General features: G+C 38.7%; 1 protein-coding gene across 3 annotated transcripts in view; it reads left to right on the forward strand.

The window, feature by feature from the left end:
• Positions 1 to 19,090, forward strand: part of PDE5A (phosphodiesterase 5A) — a 142,838-nt gene that overhangs the window by 84,729 nt on the left and 39,019 nt on the right. For all 3 annotated transcript variants that reach the window (XM_036908606.2, XM_036908604.2, XM_036908605.2), the window contains exon 11: positions 3,599 to 3,658. In XM_036908606.2, coding sequence (XP_036764501.1) covers positions 3,599 to 3,658 — 60 coding nt within the window. The remainder of the gene's footprint in view (positions 1 to 3,598; positions 3,659 to 19,090) is intronic.

The following is a 19,090-nucleotide window of genomic DNA, read 5'->3' on the forward strand; positions in this document are numbered from 1 at the left end:
CCAAATTGTTCTGATTACTATGGCTTTGTAGTAGAGCTAGAAGTTGGGAAGCGAAACCCTGCTGCTTTATTCTTCCTTCTCAGATTGCTTTGGCTATTCGGGGTGTTTTGTGGTTCCATATGAATTTTAGAACTATTTATTTCAGCTTGTTGAGGAACGCTGTCGGTATTTTGATAGGGATTGCATTGAATCTGTAGATTGCTTTGGGCAGGTTGGCCATTTTGACTATTTTCTTCCTACCCAAGAGCATAGGATGAATTTCCATTTATCAGTGTCCTCTTTAATTTCTCTTAAGAGTGTCTTGTAGTTTTCAGGGTATAGGTCTTTCACTTCCTTGATGAGGTTTATTCCTAGGGATTTTATTATTTTTGATGCAATTGTGAATGGAATTTTTTCCTGATTTCTCTTTCTGCTAGTTCATTGTTAGTGCATAGGAATGCAACAAATTTCTGTGTATTAATTTTGTATCCTGCAACTTTGCTGTATTCAGATATTAGTTCTAGTATTTTGGAGTGGATTCTTTAGGGATTTTTAATGTACAATATCATGTCATCTGCAAACAGTGACAGTTTGGCTTCTTCCTTACCAATGTGGATAACTTTTATTTCTTTGTGTTGTCTGATTACCATGGCTAGGACCTCCAGTACTACGTTGAATAAAAGTGGGGAGAGTGGGCATCCCTGTCTTGTTCCCAATCTTAGAGGAAAAGCTTTCAGCCTCTTGCTGTTAAGTAGATGTTGGCCATGGGTTTGTCGTATATGGCCTTTATTATGTTGACGTACTTGCCTTCTATACTCATTTTGTTGAGAGTTTTTATCATGAATGGATGTTGAATTTTGTCGAATGCTTTTTCAGCATCTATGGAGATGATCGTGTGGTTTTTTGTCCTTCTTTTTGTGGAGGATGATATTGATGGATTTTTTAATGTTGTACCATCCTTTCCCTGAGATGAATCCCACTTGGTCATGGTGTGTGATCCTCTTGATGTATTTTTGAATTCGGTTTGCTAATATTTTGTTGAGTATTTTTGCATCTATGTTCATCACAGATATAGGCCTGTAGTTTTCTTTTTTTTTGGTGTCTTTTTCTGGTTTTGGTATTAGAGTGATGCTGGCTTCATAGAATCAGTTTGGAAGTACTCCCTCCTCTTCTATTTTTTGGAAAACTTTCAGGAAAATGGGTATTATGTCTTTTCTAAATGTCTGATAAAATTCAGTGGTGAATCCATCTGTTCCAGGGGTTTTGTTCTTGGGTAGTTTCTTGATTACTGATTCAATTTCATTGCTAGTAATTGGTCTGTTTAGATTTTTTGCTTCTTCCTGGGTCAGTGGTGGAAGATTATATTTTTCTAGAAAGTTGTCCATTTCTTCTAGGTTACACAGTTTGTGAGCATATAGTTTTTCATAGTATTCTCTCATAATTCCTTGCATTTCTGTGGTGTCCATAGTGATTTTTCCTTTCTTTTTTCTGGTTCTGTTTATGTATATAAGATTCTCTTTTTTTCTTAATAAGTCAGCTAGGGGTTTATCTATTTTGTTTATTTTCTCGAAGAACCAGCTCTTGGTTTCACTGATTTTTTTCTATTGTTTTATTATTCTCAATTTTATTTATTTCTTCTCTGATCTTTATTATGTCCCTCCTTCTGCTGACTTTGGGCCTCATTTGTTCTTCTTCCAGTTTTAATAATTGTGACTTTAGACTATTCATTTGGGATTGTAATATATGATTCTGCCTGGATTGCTGTATACTTTCCTCTTAGAACTGCCTTTGCTGCATTCCACAGAATTTGGGGTATTGTGCTGTTGTTTTCATTTGTCTCCATATATTGCTTATCTCTGTTTTAATTTGGTCATTGATCCATTGATTATTTAGGAGCATGTTATTAAGCCTCCATGTGTTTGTGTGCCTTTTTGTTTTCTTTGCATAATTTATTTCTAGTTTTATACCTTTGTGTTCTGAGAAGTTTGTTGGTACAATTTAAATCTTTTTGAACTTACTTAGGCTCTTTTTGTGGCCTAGTACGTGATCTATTCTGGAAAAAGTTCCATGTGCACTTGAGAAGAATGTGTATCCTGCTGCTTTTGGGTGAAATGTTCTATAGATGCCTCATAGGTCCACCTGTTCTTTTGTGTTTTTCAGTTCCTCTGTGACCTTACTTATTTTCTGTCTGGTTGGTCTGTCCTTTGGAGTGAGTGTGTGTTGAAGTCTCCTAAAATGAATGCATTGCATTCTATTTCCTCCTTTAATTCTGTTAGTATTTGTTTCACATATGTCGTTGCTCCTGTGTTGGGTGCATAGATATTTATAATGGTTATATTCTCTTGTTGGACTGACCCCTTTATCATTATGTAATGTCCTTCTTTGTCTCTTGTTACTTTCTTTGTTTTGAAGTCTATTTTGTCTGATACAAGTACTGCCACACCTGCTTTTTTTCTCCCTTTTGTTTGCATGAAATATCTTTTTCCATCCCTTCACTTTTAATCTGTGTATGTTTTTGGGTTTGAAGTGAGTGTCTTGTAGGCAGGATATAGATGGGTCTTGCTTTTTTATCTATTCTATAACTCTGCGTCTTTATTTTGCTTTATATTTTTAATTGCTTAAAACTGGTTCCAGGAAAACTAGTTTGGGCTACTGAATTACCTGGCTTACCATTTAAAGTCTGAGGCCGGGTTAGTTTTTTATCAATGATGCCAAAACTTTGAGATTTTTAAATAAATCTGTATTGTCTCGGTCAAAAATGAACTTTAAAAGATATTTTCTAAAAATATGAGAGACATTTTAAATACAACCACTACCTCAGTTAAAGAGAATGTCTAAAATAGCCCGTTACTTAGAAGTTAGTAACTTTTGAAAGTGGAATTAGTGATTCTCATGTTCAGTTATAGGAAGATTATAAGCCTGCCTTTCTAATTTTACTTGGGTAATAAAAAGTGTACTAAGTTAGGAGTCAAAACCTGGGTCCTAGGCCCCTTTGTCCTTAGAAAGCCTACATCCTGCATGTCCTGATCTGTTAATGATGGATTTATAGGCAAGTACTACTGTTCTCGGCTCAAGTCCTATGAGTATAAAGGGATTCCTAAATCTCCACGACATTGTATCTCAGCCATGCAGTTTTTCTCTATGAATTCTACAGTGGTTAGAGTGCTCATCTAAGAGCCATTTCTAAACTACTTTCTTTCCACATATAATGTTAAAATGTCAGTTTATGCAGAGATTTTTTAAAAATTCTGTGCACAACTTGTAATAACTGATCAGTACTTTTTTTAAAAAAAAGGCAGCACAAGTAAAGTTTCTGCCAAGTCTGAGCCAGTAGTGTGGCTTGTAAATAATGTATTTGTTATATCAACAGTATCAGAATAAAAGTAATAAGACTTTTCTTTGAACCTAGGGAGTAAACCTTTTATTTTCCTGAAACAAATAATTAAATCAAACTCTGGGATTTTCTCTCTTGTTGAAGAAAGGAGCATACAAGGCTTGACATTCTAAGGAGTCTATTATCTCTCCAGGGAGTTTTAGCAGAATCTCAAGCTTGAAATTGTAGTCTGCATATGGTAGTCCTCTCCTGTGTAACCTATATTCCCTTTTCCTTACCCTGTAGGTTCTGTCATATCATGCTTCAGCAGCAGAGGAAGAAACGAGAGAGCTCCAATCCTTAGCGGTAATTCTCCTCTTCTTTCTTTGTAGAAATGACTAACTACAGACATCTAATTAATACATTAATAGGCTTTTCTCAGGATAACTGCTTCTTCTAGTAATAGCCCCCTAGACATTTAATTAAATGTGGTAAATATATAGGCGGACATTTGTAAAAATATTTAATCAACTCTACTTTCTCATAGGCCTATGAAGTCAGTGTTAATATAACACAAAAGAATATAACATACTTTGTAATATATGATTCTGATTTTTTTCCAATAATGTTGTATCTTTCTTAGGCCAAAATTAAATTTGCTTTTCAGTTCCTGGGGAAATGTGAACAGGTGACTGCAAGAAGGTTGTTTGGTTAGGGTCATGGCAACCATGATTTTATAGTTTAATGCTGATAACCTACTCTTCATTATCAAGAATTGAGAGTTATTTTAATTTTTGTCCAGATGGTTTATGGAATGTTATTTGACACTGGGTTCAAATAAGGTCAGTTCCTGAATTCTTATTGCTTTATTTAGTATGCTATGAGAGAAAAGCATATTGATATATAAGTAGGAAGTCATATATTCTGGGTCTTCATTGAGATTTCCTCAATTGAGATTAGTGCAAGTTTGAGACACTTACACATTTTCAGCCAAAACTGGTCTTCTGAGTGTAAATTTACTTGAGACAACATAGATAAGGGCTGTGTGAGATGGGACTGGGGGTCATATAAGGAATGAGGAGGGTGTGAACAGACCACCGAGATTCTTTTGCGTTGCCAGTGTTATCAGGGCTTGCCAAATGCTAGCCCTCTGTGCCCTTACATACATCTTCTCATGTGAACCACATAAATGTGCTACAAAGGCCATCCTGAAGCTGGAGAAGTCCAGTGTCTTCTCTAGCACCCTAGCAGGAAACGAGGGAGTCAGGACACAAATGCATACAGTCCAGCTCCAGAGCCTATACGCATAACCACTGTGCTGTCTGTTATGAGCTGGTAGGGTGACAGGAGATTAAAGATGATTCAGAGGTTTTGACCTTGGTAATTCAAATAATGATGGTGCCACTGAATAACAAAAGTGAAAATATTAAGAAGGAAAACTGATAGATTTGATTTAGAACATGATGAGATTGAGTTGCTGGTGTGACAACCAAATGTGTATCTTCAATGGTCAGGAAGGGCAGGACTGGAGTGAGGAGCGGCTGGGTGTCAGAACTGGAGGTGGGGATTGGGAGTTAAATCCTGGGACTTGGGGGGGTCTCAAAAGTAGTGAAGCAATGAGAGCAGTCAGGAGAGTACAGAGAAATGGGAGACTGAGGGCAGAGCCCTGTGGACGTAGCGGGAGGAGTGTGACAAGAAACCAGCTAAGGTGGCAAAGTGGTAGTTGAACAGGGAGGAAGATGTAGGAAGGGCAACGGAACAGAAAGCAGAAGAGAATGGTTTCTAAAGGGAAGGCGGTCCCACCAACTGTTGAAGGAAGGCTAAGAAATATGAGGACTGAGGAAAGGCTGCTAGATTCAGGGATAAGGTGATTATTGAGAAGGCAGCTTCAGGGGTGAAACTGTAAAAAGTAAGAATAAATGATGAGAAAATGGAGGAGAGGAATATAGACTATTTTTTTAAATTAAGGTATCATTTATATACAAGCTTATGAAGGTTTCACATGAGCAACACTATGGTTTCAACATTCACCCATATTATCAAGTATCCCCCACACCCCATTGCAGTCACTGCCCATCAGCATAGAAAGATACTATAGAGTCATTACTTGTCTTCTTTGTGCTATACTGACTTTCCTTTGACTACCTATATTGTGAGTGCTAATTATAATGCTCCTTAATCCCCTTCTCCTCCCCACCCACCCTCAACCCCTTCCCTTTGGTCATGGCTAATCCCTTCTTGGGTTCTCTGAGTCTGCTGCTGTTTTTGTTCCTTCAGTTTCTGCTTTGTTATTATACTCCACAAATGAGTGAAATCATTTGGTACTTGTCTTTCTCTGCCTGGCTTATTTCACTGAACATAATACCCTGTAGCTCCATCCATGTTGTTGGAAATGGTAGGATTTGTTTTCTCCTTATGGCTGAATAATATTCCATTGTGTATATGTACCACATCTTCTTTATCCATTCATCTCCTGATGGACACTTAGGTTGCTTCCATTTCTTGGCTACTGTAAATAGTGCTGCGATAAACATAGGGGTGCATATGTCTTTTTGAATCTGGGGTCTTGTTTTCTTTAGGTAAATTCCTAGGAGTGGAATTCCCGGGTCAAATGCTTTTTGTATTTTGAATTTTTTGAGGAACCTCCATATTGCTTTTCCACAATGGTTGAACTAATTTATATTCCCACCAGCAGTGTAAGAGTGTTCCCCTTTCTCCACATCCTCGCCAGCATTTGTTGTTGCTTGGGGAATATAGACTATTTTTAAAAAATAAGTTTTTTGTAAAAGAGAGTGGAGAAGAAACCAGGAAAGGTTTTGGCTGAATTGTGTGAAGTTTTTTACTTAGTTTGGTTTGGTTTGTGTTTGTAAGCAGGGATTGCCCACCACAAGAGAGCCGGCGTGTCTGGGACAAAGTAGGGCAGTGCGGGGCGAGCATGAGGCCAACAGTGCAGGACTGCAGCAAGATCCAGGACTTGAAGTGGCCTAGGCATAAAAAAAGAGACATCTCTTTGGCCAAAACAAGAGGAAAGGGATAGTAATAATAAAAGTAACATTTATTAAGTGCCTGCTATATACCTGGCATATCTGAAGTTCTTTGTGTGTATTAACCAAGTGGATTTAGTCCACAGCAACCCTATGAAGGTCAATATTATTAGCACTTTGAAGATGTCATTTGAAGCAGAGGGAGTTTAGATTGTCCTACTCATAGGGATCATGCAGGTCGTAAGTGATGGTGCCGGTCGATACCCAAGCAGTCTAATCCTGAGCCACACTCCATTTCATGGTCCTGGAGAGAAAATGAGCCAGAGAGCAAGGAAGGAGAATCAGGACTTACAGAAACATTCTCACTTAAGTCACTGAATAGCAAGCTGAGTCATTTGCCAAGAACAGTTTAAGGAACTGAGATGATTTCACCTGAAAGGTTAAGCTTCTTTAGGGGTCAGTCTCATTTGGAATTGACTATACAGTGTATTTATTTTGTTCATGATGGTATGTGAAGGAATGATCAGTTTTTAATACTTTACTATCATGTATAGGTTTAAAGTATCTTTCACATCAGGCTTAATTGGTCCATTTGTCTACTACTACTAGAATGGCAAAGCTTCGAACTAAATAAATACTGTGAGTTAGAAATTACTGCATAGAAAGATACATTTTGAGGTACTTACACACACTCTGGGATTATTAAGTTACTTCTATAATGAGGGCAAGGTTACTCTCTACCATGTGTTGTTTTAGATAAATAAAAATCAGCAAATAGTTTCTAAAGATAATGCTAAAAAATCACTAGGATATTAAACTTTGCTTTTCACTTTGAAAATAGCATAGCCTTTCAGAAAAATCTGAAAATTGTTTGCTCAATTATGTTTATAATTTTAGCAAGAGAGAAATACTTTGGGATAACTTAAAATTGCAGCATTTCAGTATTGTTCAAGACCATCTGTTGTTCCATTTGGAAAATAGATTTCTGCCAGCTGCACTGAGAAATTAAGGATTACATACTGGTAGGTCAAGTAATTCATTTCAATTGGTTGAATTCAGCAATTGATTTCAATTCTAGTTTTCTATTCACCTAATAAAAATTTCTTTATGACCCAACCACACAGGTGTCTGTGTTACTCAGAAATTACCAAAATTGCTTTGTCATGTGTCTGATTGTTTATCTTAGTATAAAACCTGAAATTGAAAGCTATAAAATGTTTTAACTTTTACTTTTTTTAATTAGTTCTTTAGAGAATTAAATAATGTACTTAAGTATACTAAATAGTTGTGTCTATGTCCAGAAAAGTCCTCAAGTTACAACAAAAGTCTAACAAAGTTTATAGGAAATTCAGACCCATTATTTTTTTTCCTTGCTTTACTCAAGTTTTTAATTCCATTTTTAATCTAATTTGCTCTTGGTTTAAAATTGGGTGTAACAGAAATAGGGCCTTCAGCTAAGCATTTTGACATATACTTTTAATGATCTTTAGTCCCAAGTTGTTGAAATGGAGATAAATAACCCCAGCTGACCTGATTATGATTATCAGAAAATTATTAGTTAAGATATCAGGATGTAATAAATGTTTTTTACAAGTAACTGATTATTTGATTGATTGCCTTTTCTGCCTTCCTCACATGTTAGAAGAGCAATAAATAAATATGCACTGGAGCTTAGCTTTTCAAAATTACTGCAGTTTTGTCATGGAGTTGGTGCTGATTCAGTTTAGTCCCTATAACTTCTGTTTTACAGCAATTTCATTAATTATAGGTATGGATCTCAAAGCAAACTGAGACCCTATTTTGATTCTGAAAGTTCTTCTGTAGCAAAATAGTGAGAGAAGGAGAAGCTGACCACCTCACTGTGACCTTAACCTTTCAGAGCCAGAAACTTCACCAAGTGATTTAGGTAAAGATCAGGGTATAGATCCAGTTCCATATAGCAAGATGATCATCACATTTCCTCACTTTCAGGGAAAACATATATGGATAGTCAGATTATAGATGGAAAATTTTGAGCAGATAATAAAAAACAAGGAGAGTTGACCTATGATCTTGATAACCAGTGTCACTGAACAGTAACCTCAAGCACCCGTGAGGTGTCTTCTTCCTCAGATGCTACTGGAATACTCTGGAGCAGTCCAGGTCCTGTAGACTTCCTGTACACCATCAGTTGGTCCATTCATTTTTATTGATGTCTCTAACATTAACTGGGCTCTATCTTTTCACATTGGCAAGATTTAATAGATTCTGTTTGATTCTTCCTGCTTTCATTTGGGATTGTTCTTTTTTCTTGAGGTAAGCCTGTTTTGCAATATACTTTCCTTGAACAGCCTTTGCTGCGTCCCACAGATTTTGGAGTGTTGAGTTATTGTTTTCATTTGTCATATATTGCTTGATGTGTCCATGTGTTTGTGGACTTTTTGTTTTCTTTGCATAATTCATTTTGAGTTTCATACCTTTGTGGTCTGAGAAGCTGGTTGGTACAATTTCAATCCTTCTGAATTTACTGAGGCTCTTTTTGTGTCCTAGTGATCTATTCTGGAAAATGTTCCATGTGCACTTGAGAATGTGTATACTGCTGCTTATGGATGGAGTGTTCTGTAGTGGTCTGTTAGGTCCATCTGTTCCAATGTGATGTTTAGTGCCTCTGTCTCCTTACTTATTTCCTGTCTGGTTGATCTGTCCTCTGGAATGAGTGCTGTGTTGAAGTCTCCTAAAATGAATGCATTGCATTCTATTTCCTCCTTTAATTCTGTTAGTATTTGTTTCACATATTTAGGTGCTCTCCTATATTGGGTGCATAGATATTTGTAATGGTTATATCCTCTTGTTGGACTGACCCCTTTATCATTATATAATGTCCGTCTTTGTCTCTTGTTACCTTCTTTATTTTGAAATCTATTTTGTCTCATATAAATACTGCTACTAGTACTTTTTTCCCCCTATTAAGTTCATGAAATATCTTTTTCCATCCCTTCACTTTTAGTCTGTGTATGTCTTTGTGTTTGAAGTGAGTCTCTTGTAAACAGCATATAGATGGATCTTGCTTTTTTATCCATTCTTTAACTCTGTGTCTTTTGATTGGTTTACTCAGTCCATTTACATTTAGAGTGATTATCAATACATATATACTCATTGTCATTGCAGGCTTTAGATTTTTGGGTACCAAAGGTTCAACAGCAGCTTCCTTATTATCTAACAGTCTAACTTAACTCGCTTATTATGCTATTTCAAACACAATCTAAAGGTTCTTTTTATTTTCTCTCCTTCTTCTTCCTCCTCCAATCTTTATTAGGTGTCACATTCTATACTCTTTGTTTATCCCTTGACTAACTTTGTGAGTAGTTGACTTAATTTTGCATTTGCTTAGTAAATAATTGTTCTTCTACTTTACTGTGGTTTTATTTTCTCTGGTGAAAGCAATTTAGCTTAAGAGCAGTTCCAGCTATAGCAGTCCTTCTCAAATACACTGCAGAGATGGTTTGTGAGAAGTAAATTCCTTCAACTTTTGCTTATCTGGAAATTATTTAATCCCTGTTTCAAATTTAAATGATAATCTTGTCAGGTAGAGTACTCTTGGTTGGAGGCCCTTCTGTTTCATTGCATTAAACATATCATGCCACTCACTTCTGGCCCATAAGGTTTCTGCTGAGAAGTCTGCTGATGGCCTGATGGACTTACCTTTTTTCTCTTTTTTCTTCTTTTTTCTCTGTCTGGCTGCTTTCAATACTGTCTCCTTGTCCTTGATCTTTGCCATTTTAGTTATTATATGTCTTGTTGTTGTCTTCCTAGGGTCCCTGGTGTTGTGAGATCTCTGAATGTCTATGACCCAAGAGACTATTTCCTTCCCCAGATTGGAGAAATTTGCCACAATTATTTCCTCAAAGAGACTTTCTGTCCCATTTTCTCTCTTCTTCTTCTTCTTCTGGTACCCCTATAAGGAGAATATTTTTCTGTTTGGATTGGTTGCACATTTCTCTTATTATTCTTTCAGTCCTAGAGATCCTTTTTTCTCTCTGTGCCTCAGCTTCTTTGCTTTCCTGTTCTCTAATTTCTATTTCATTTACCATCTCCCCTACCTCATCTAATCTACTTTTAAATCCTTCCATTGTAGGTTTCATTTCAAATACTATATTTTTTGCAGTTTTTGTCTTTTGAAATCCTCTTTGAGATCTAGGATATTTTTCTGTACTTGTGTGAGCACGTTTATGATTTTTATTTTGAAATCTTTCTCAAGAAGATTGGTGATTTCAGTTTCACTTAGCCCTCTTTCTGGCATCTTCTGCTATATTTTTGTTTGTACAAAATTTGTTTGCTGTTTTATTTTTCTAGTGATTCCTATGGAATAATAACTTTGTGTAGGTGGTGCCCTATAGTGCCCAGAAGCTCTACTCTTTGGAGATGCTGAGCACCTGGAGCAATTGTGGAGTTGCAGTCCATCAGCACCAGTGCTTCCGGAGGAAAGAGTTCTTTCCTGCTTCCCGGCTGTAGTGCCTGCCTCCACTGCCAAGTCCAATGGGCTGAGTGCACAGTGGGGAGCTTCTGCATTAAGTCTCAGTAGCTGCCATGGGCAGGGCCACCCTCCAGCTGGCCAGGTGCACAGTGGTGGGGGAGGCAGGTGTTCGGACCAGTACCTATTGGGAGGAAGGAGTGGCAGGATTCATATCCCAGTGGGGGGGCCTCGAGGCTTATTACCAGCCAGAGGTATGGAGTATCTGAAGCTCCTGAAAGTTCCCAATCTGCTGGGTTGAGTGTGCTGGGACGATTTTGTACACTTGACCTTTCTCCTGAGCAGCAATCTCTGTGTAATCTTTGCCCCTTTAGCACCCATCTTGCTGTTGCAAAGTATTTCAAAGTGCCTGCCTTTCTTTTGTTCTGGAGTGGCTGGTTGTGTGTACCTGTTCTCCACAAGCAGCTGGAATCTCAGTCTCTCCGAATGTTCTGCCTTTGTTTTCCAACTCTACTAATCTCCAGAGCACCATGTAATGTGGGTTCATGTTCCCAGAGATCTCCAGGGCTAGGTGTTTAGCAGTCCTGGGCTTCTACTCCCTTCCTGCTCCATTTCTCTTCCTCCTGCCTATGAGCTGGGGCTGGGGGAGGGCTTGGGTCCCACTGGACCATGGCTTTGCTACTTTTCCCTTTTCTGTGCGGTCTCTCTTTTCCCCAGATGTAGGTAGTCTCTTCTGCAGTCTTCAGGTTGCTCTTTCAGGATTAGTTGTATTTGCTGTATTTTCATGTTATATGTAGTTTTGGAAGGAGGTTTATGCCTCACTTCTCATGCTGCCATTTTTTTTCTATTTGTAATTGTTATATCTGATAAAGTGTTAATATCCAAAAGATATAAAGAATTCATACAACTTAATATAAAAAAATTCAATTAAATACATGCTTGGAGGACCTGAGTATATATATATATTCTTCCATCGAAGACATACAGATTACCAACAGACACATGAAAAGATGCTAAACATAATCAAGGAAATGGAAATCAGAACCACAGTGAGATATCTCCTCACACCCATCAGAATGACTAGTATCAAAAAGACAAGAAAAAAACTGTTATGAGGAGTGGAGAAAAGGGAACTCTTATGCACTGCTGTTGGGAATGCAAATTGATGCAGCCACTATGGGAAACAGTATGGAGGTTCCTCAAAAAACTAAAATGATCCATATCCAGATTCCAAATGGTCCAGCCATTCTATTTCTGGGTATTTATCTGAAGAATAAAAAACACTTTCATCTAAAAAGATATATGTAGCCCTATATTTATTGCAGCTTTACAAATCCAATAATGGAAGCAACATAAATGTCCACTGATAGACAAATGAATAAATAGGATGTGGTATATATAAAAAGTGGAATATTTCTCAGCCATAGTAAAGAATGAAATCTTGCCATTTACAACAACAGAGATGCACCTAGAGGGTATAATGGTAGGAGAAATAAAACAGAGAAAGATGCCATGTGATTTCGTTTATATGTTTAAGGAACAAAACAAATAAGCAATAAAACAAAACAGAAACAGACTCTTAGATACAGAGAACAATGTGGTCACCATGAGAAAGGAAGGCAGTGGGGGATGGGCAAAACAGGCAAAGGGGATTAAAAGGTACAAACTTCCAGTTTTAGAATAAATAAGTCAGAAGGATATTATGTACAGCCTGGGGGATACAGTCAATAATATTGTAACACTTTGTATGGTAACAGATGGTAGCTAGATTTATCATAGTGATCACTTTGTAATGTGTATAACCATTAAATCACTGTGTCATCCTGAAATTAGTATAATATGCTATGTCAGCCATACATCAATTAAAAATAAATAGTATAGCAATATAAGTACTCTGCTATATCCTGTTACATGAAATAAGTTGTTGCAGTTTAAAATAATAGAATATTTGGGGCAAGTCATAAAAATTCCCTAGTTTTCTGACCATGACTTGAACCTAGAACCCTCTGCTTTCTTTCTTAATCCCCACAAAGCAGCTAGAATCAGTGAGACCACCTTGCATTAATTACACTGTGATATGGCAGCCACCACTGGGTCCACAAAAATGGATTTTGTTCTTGGTAAGCACAAGTGATCATTTAAATGACTATTAAGTACCATTAACTATTAATAACCTACCCTTAACGCAGTGGTTTTCAAAGCTCAACATTCATCAGAATCACCTGGAAGGTTTGTTATAACCCACGAAATGGTAAGTCTCACAACCAGAATTTCTGATTCTGTGGATCTCTGTTGGGATCCAGAAATTCCCATTTTTTAACAAGTTTTCAGATACTGCTGCTGTTGGGGCCAAACTTGGAGAGCCATTGCTCAAATGGAAACCTTATTCCCTTCTGCCTTCAGACGCTACAAACTATCTAGTTCAAAAGTCTTAGTTTTGAGAATCTGTTGCCTGCAAACAATTATGCTTAATAACAGTACCAACAGGGATCAATTGTAGATAACCGAAACACTTGAGGTACTTGAAGCAGAAAAGGATTTAATTAGGTGCTTACAAATCACTGGAAGGGTGGATGAACAACTCCAGGAATGAGTCCCAAAACAGGTCTGCAGATGTGGCTCATCAAGGGAACATCCATGTAGGCCAGAAACAGGAAGGCACTGGTCCATCTGCTCCCTCCAGATGTATCATAGTTTGGGAATCAGAAAGCTGTTGTCAGAACTATAGTGACCAGAGCTACATTATGCCCTCAAGATCCACACTAAAAATGAAATGGTTTCATCATGGGTCAGGCACTGTGTTAGTTTGAAATTCAAGTCTCACTTGTATACTTCATTGCAGAAACTAAAAATACACCTGGAGCCCTAGCTGCAAGGAAGTGAGGAAAATGTATTCTTGAGCTTTCTAGACTCTTCAGAAACTGAAGGCTTACTAGAAAAAGGTTGGCAATAGATGTCAGTGGGTCTTGCTATAGTATCTTCTACAGGGACCAGTGAATATTTCTCTGGTACAGCTGAGGCATTAAAAAATGAGAAAGAACTAGCTACATATAAACTTGGGGAGATGCATTCCGGGCAGAGGAGGAACAGTAGACCTGTAAGTGAGGAAGAGAGAATAATAATTAACCTTATAAACAAATGGTGAAAATACAGGCAACCCCCCACCCACCCAATAAAATAAAAACAGGTGGCAATTTCAGGAAACTCAGAAAACTCAGTTTTTCATTTAGAGCATTATTGTAGTAAGTAGAGAGGCTACTGTGTACCCAGTCTAACACTCCTCTATACTCCTGCAGAGGCTAGGTTCCTCTGTTTAAGCCAGGAGTTGTGGAATATCCCTATTCTCATGTATGAGGAAGCTGGACAGTGGTGTGTGTGGAATCAAGCATAACAACTCAACATAACTGTAATAACTCAGGTGCATCCATCTGTTTACCTTAATGATAATCAAGTCAGTAAGAGAAGTGAGATCTTGTACAGGAAGGTCACTGGCAAGATTTAGATGCTATGCACAGGGAAGCGCTGGATTCCAAAGTGAGAACACCATAAGAGATCCCGGAGTCCTGTGGACACAGAGATAAATGTATCATGAACTCAGAACGTTAAACCATGAAGACTCTAATCCATCCCCCTCCTTGTACAGGTGAGAAGGAGATGCTGAACATCATGTTCAGGGTGACAAATTCAGTGGCATACCAGAGCTAGAACCCCTAAGGGCAAACATTCCTTTTTACAATGTGTTTCACCTTGATTTTAAGTTGCTCTTTTTATGATCATTAATACTGAAATGCAAATGTGATAGCTGAGCTAGGCCATTCAAATGGTATTCAGAACAAATGGGTTTGATTAAAGATCACTGAGAAATCAAAATATTTTATAACCCTGAATACTGCAATACTTCCAAATCCTACTCCCAAGATATATCTAGTTCACTTTTAGTGAATTTCACTTCCAAAGTTACTGGGTTTTTTTTAAAGTTTTTGCAGGAATGGTGGAAAGGGGCCAACACATTAGAGGTCATAAAAGGATTACTTAAATGAAAAATCTCCTTTAAAGAGTCACTAGAGGCAAACCAATTTATTAGTTCGAATGGTACGTACAATCAAAGCACTCAGGAGAAAAATGAGATTACACTACAAAGCTGTTTGCCAGATTGAATCTTTAACTCTGAGCTTTGTGTATTTTTTGCATTCCATATTTGGTTGATTTGACACATGTTAAACTCCCAACTCCAGAAGAGCTTAACTATCTTTGAATTAAGCACCAAAATAGCTAAATACTATTGTCCAGAACTCACGGGCATTGGGCTCTCATGTGGAGGAATAAGCAGTATTGGGCAGTATTAGGTGGTATCATAGCTCCAGGAGTTTTGAATTGGATTATTCAACCATAACCCATGTACACATTATAGTGCCTTGTTGCTTTATAGGATCTCTTAAATATATTGTTTCTGTTACTCTGCAACACCACAGTGCAGTAAATTCTGTTTATCCCTTGAAGAAAAACAAAGTCAGAACTCTCACTTTGTAAATTATAACAAATCAAACCATCAGTAAAAGGAGAAACTGGAAATCCAGAATGGTATACAACTTATATGTATGTGTGTGTTTGTGTGTGTGTATCTGTCTGTCTAATGTATATAACATAGCCTATCCCAGAAATACAACATACTTTACCCTCTGCTGTTAGTAAACTGTAGAATATTTCTTTTATAAAATGTTAAGAATTGCAGGTTTTACATATGTTTTATGTAAAATCACCTTTATCTCAAGCTCTTTCAAAACAACAGAAAGTCGAATTCTCTTGTGATGTCAAAGAAGCAGTTTACAAAAACTTTAAATAATATCTGACTTTCTCATGGCTTGTGAACAGTCAATTCCAAGAACTCTGAATCTCTGTATCACTGACCACAAAGTTCTGAAGGGAAATGTTTGCACATCCCCATGGGCTCAGCTCTGAAAGGTTGAGTCTTGGTGTGGCATGACTGGACAAGCAAAAGATTCTGGCCTCTCACTGGAGAGAGGTTAGGAATTAGCGTGTTGGAGGGAGGCACAAGCTGTGTTGGCTGTCTCTCCTGTAGTGTTGAGAATGTCCTTTGTTATCTTACAGCAAGAAAGAGAACTTCCTTCTGTAAGAATAATGATGCCCTGAGGAAAAAAACATGTGTTCTCTGGTAGTTGAGTGCAGTGTGGTTAAGGGAAACAGCTGTTATCTGCTTTGAGTTAAAAGGTGGGCTTATTCCCACCTCCACACTTCTGAGTTCACTCAACTGACTGCTCCATCTCTGATGTTGGCAGCTGGTGTAAACAATGAAGCCCTCTATCTAAACATTTTTAATTCTCCTCTCTTCCGCTACTTCAGCCCACGCATTAGCCTATGGAATTGACTTAACAGATGCATATTTTGGCTGTGAAAAGATTCTTAAATTACATATTTTAACTTGAGAAACGATTCTTAGTTTAGAGTATGAAGAGGGTAACATTCATGTAATGTTTAAACACATCTGGTATATGTAAGTAAAATAAGAAGGTCAAGATGAGCAGGAGAATATGCAAGTGCCCTTGGATTGGTAGAGGAAAGCTCTATATTTTTCCTGTAGATTGTTATTTTTTACCTTTTTGCTTCACAAAATACAGAGGTAAAACAGAGTAATGATATCCCAGATATTCATAGGAAACCTAAGGTGTGTGGAGGGGATCAAGGAAAAAACATTAAAGGAAGGTAGTTCACATTTCTTAGTTTTTCTTCACTCTGATATGTGCCGGATTAAAGCTTCTTTTCATCAGGTGAGTCTCAGCCCAATCTAGCTGAAGCAATTGCAGTTAAAATACCAGCAGGGTAAATGGTGGAGAGGGTGGAAGAGTGGGCACTGAGGCCTGGCCAGAAACCTAGGAGAGAAGCCGGACGGCTCTGCTCAGGCCAGGTAAGCCAGGGCACCTTGGCCCGGCCGGTGTTGCTTCATCGGAATTGGGGCTCAGTGTGGCCTGATTTCTCAGGAGAAGCCAGAAATCCTTTTCCTGTCATTAAAATCTCCCAATTTTTAAACGGTGTAATGCATTTGGTGACTTATTTAAAAACATTCAGTACCAAACAAAACAGATTGGAATGTCCTTGCCAAGTCTGCTAGTTTTCCAGCTCAGGTTAATGGGCTTCACCCTCCTGGAAGGTCTTGGAACCTTTAAACTGGAACTTATGACCCAAACTAAGTGAATAGAATGAGATTTTCCCCTCCCATTCATTTAATAAATATTCATATTGATGCCAGGGTTCTTGTTTACTGAGTTGAAGAATGAATTTCACAAACACCGAAGGTAGGAGATCCAGGGAGAGGCTTTTATTGAGAGGTACAGCAAGAGGACAGAGCTCCTGGCTCACACCAGGAACAGAAGGACAAGAGAGTCTGTAGTGGTGCATTGTCTCGGGGTTTTATAGGCAGTTGAGGATTTTTGGGAATGTGAAAAAAGGCTTATGGGTATGGACTTGTTAAGTGGTCCCTGAATATTTAGAATTAACTTAAACTTCCTGCTCTGATTTTTCCCGGAGATACTGGCCTCTTGGTCTAGGAGCATATCAAACAAGGCCAACTGCCCCACCCTTAAGGTGGGCTGAGGTATTGTTTGCTAAAGAGTAAGTTAAGAATCTTACTTCTTAAACTTCCTGGGTGTTAAAATGCAATCTTATCTTTAAGGTGGAATACTTTCTGCCTTTTATTATGTTGTTTACAGCTGGGTCTACATGCTAAATTAGTTGCCCAGTTTGCAAATTACCTCATCAGATCTGAAGGAGGAAAGACAGCACATAGGCCTGGGCCTTTTAGCATACTAAAGTGAATCTTACACATGATCCCAAATGATTAGCATAATAAAACATGTGCTACTCTTTTTTATCTGGGGAATATTAACTGATCTCACTGAAGAATGACTCTAGAGCTTAATGTTTACCAGAGTTTTGGTAGGAGGTTTCCTTGCATGTAGTTACATTGCTCTGACTTCAAATATCCTACTTTGCTTTTTCCGGAGGCCCTCACCCTATTCTGTCTAAACCACAGTCCCTGTTTCAATATTAACAAATATCAAAACTGTAGTAATCACATTGGATACAAAGATATGTTAACTACAGCCCTGCCTGTAGATCCCAATGTAGTTGTGTGGGCAATACATTATTATTGACTCTATATAAAGAGCTCTGCCCAGTGCTTGGGGCAGCAGAAGAGCAAAGGCTGGAGTGGTGGCAGTGCTGAGGACGGGGCCTGAGATGGCTGCAGGGGTGGGGATGCCCAGAGGCAGAGATCTGCTTGCTGCATGCAGACTTGCTCTGAGTGGACGGAATTCTAGCGCCTGACCTGCCACCATGGGAATAAAGATGGGTATAAACCCTTTTATCCCAGGAACATTCCATTATCATTTTTCAGTCTCACCAAATCAAGAGTGAACTTGCCTGGGGCTGAAACACATTGGCAAGACATATTCCCATGGTGGGGTCAGCTCTGAAGAGCATTTATCTATCCCTTCCTTGGATGGGAACGGTGCCTGAAAGTAGTCTGTCACGGTGCTTTACAGCAGTAAAACGGGTTTTACAGAAGCAGGAGGTACAAAGGAACATTGATGAACAAGAGCAGCATGTATCTGAAAAAAAGCAGGTGTTTTACTACAATGAAATGATTATCAAAAAAAAAACCCAAGGATCCCGTCTAAAAAAACAAAATGGCTTCTCAAGACCATCCCAGACTTCTGAATCAGAATCACTGACTGTTTTTAATATGCACCCTCGGTGATTCTTATGCTCAGCCTTGAGTGAAGTATGTTCTGCTGGTCTCTGGAATAGAGCTTGTGTCAAATCTGAGAGCAAGATAGTCCACCTGGATTGGAAGCTGGGCCCTGTTCCTTAACCAGCGGGCTTCCCCGGATAAAGAAGTTAACCTCAGGAGGGGCGGAAGATGGCGGCGTGAGTAGAGCAGCGGAAATCTCCTCCCAAAACAACATATATCTATGAAAATATAACAAAGACAACCCTTCCTAGAACAAAGACCAGAGGACACAGGACAATATCCAGACCACATCCGCACCTGAGAGAACCCAGCGCCTTGCGAAGGGGGTAAGATACAAGCCCCGGCCCGGCGGGAGCCGAGCGCCCCGACCCCCAGCTCCCGGCGGGAGAAGAATAGGCAGAGCGGGAGGGAGACGGAGCCCAGGGCTGCCGAACACCCAGCCCCAGCCATCCGGGCCAGAGCGCAGACACAGTACATGCCCAGGGGGCCCTGGATGCTAGGGAATCAGGCAGCAAGAACAGTGAGCGGACACTGGAGGCTGGGTGCTGGAGGACATAAGAAAAGCGCGCGACCATTTTTTTTTTTTTTCTTTTTTG

Source organism: Manis pentadactyla, chromosome 5 (genome assembly GCF_030020395.1).
Source record: "Manis pentadactyla isolate mManPen7 chromosome 5, mManPen7.hap1, whole genome shotgun sequence".
NCBI lineage: Eukaryota > Metazoa > Chordata > Mammalia > Pholidota > Manidae > Manis > Manis pentadactyla.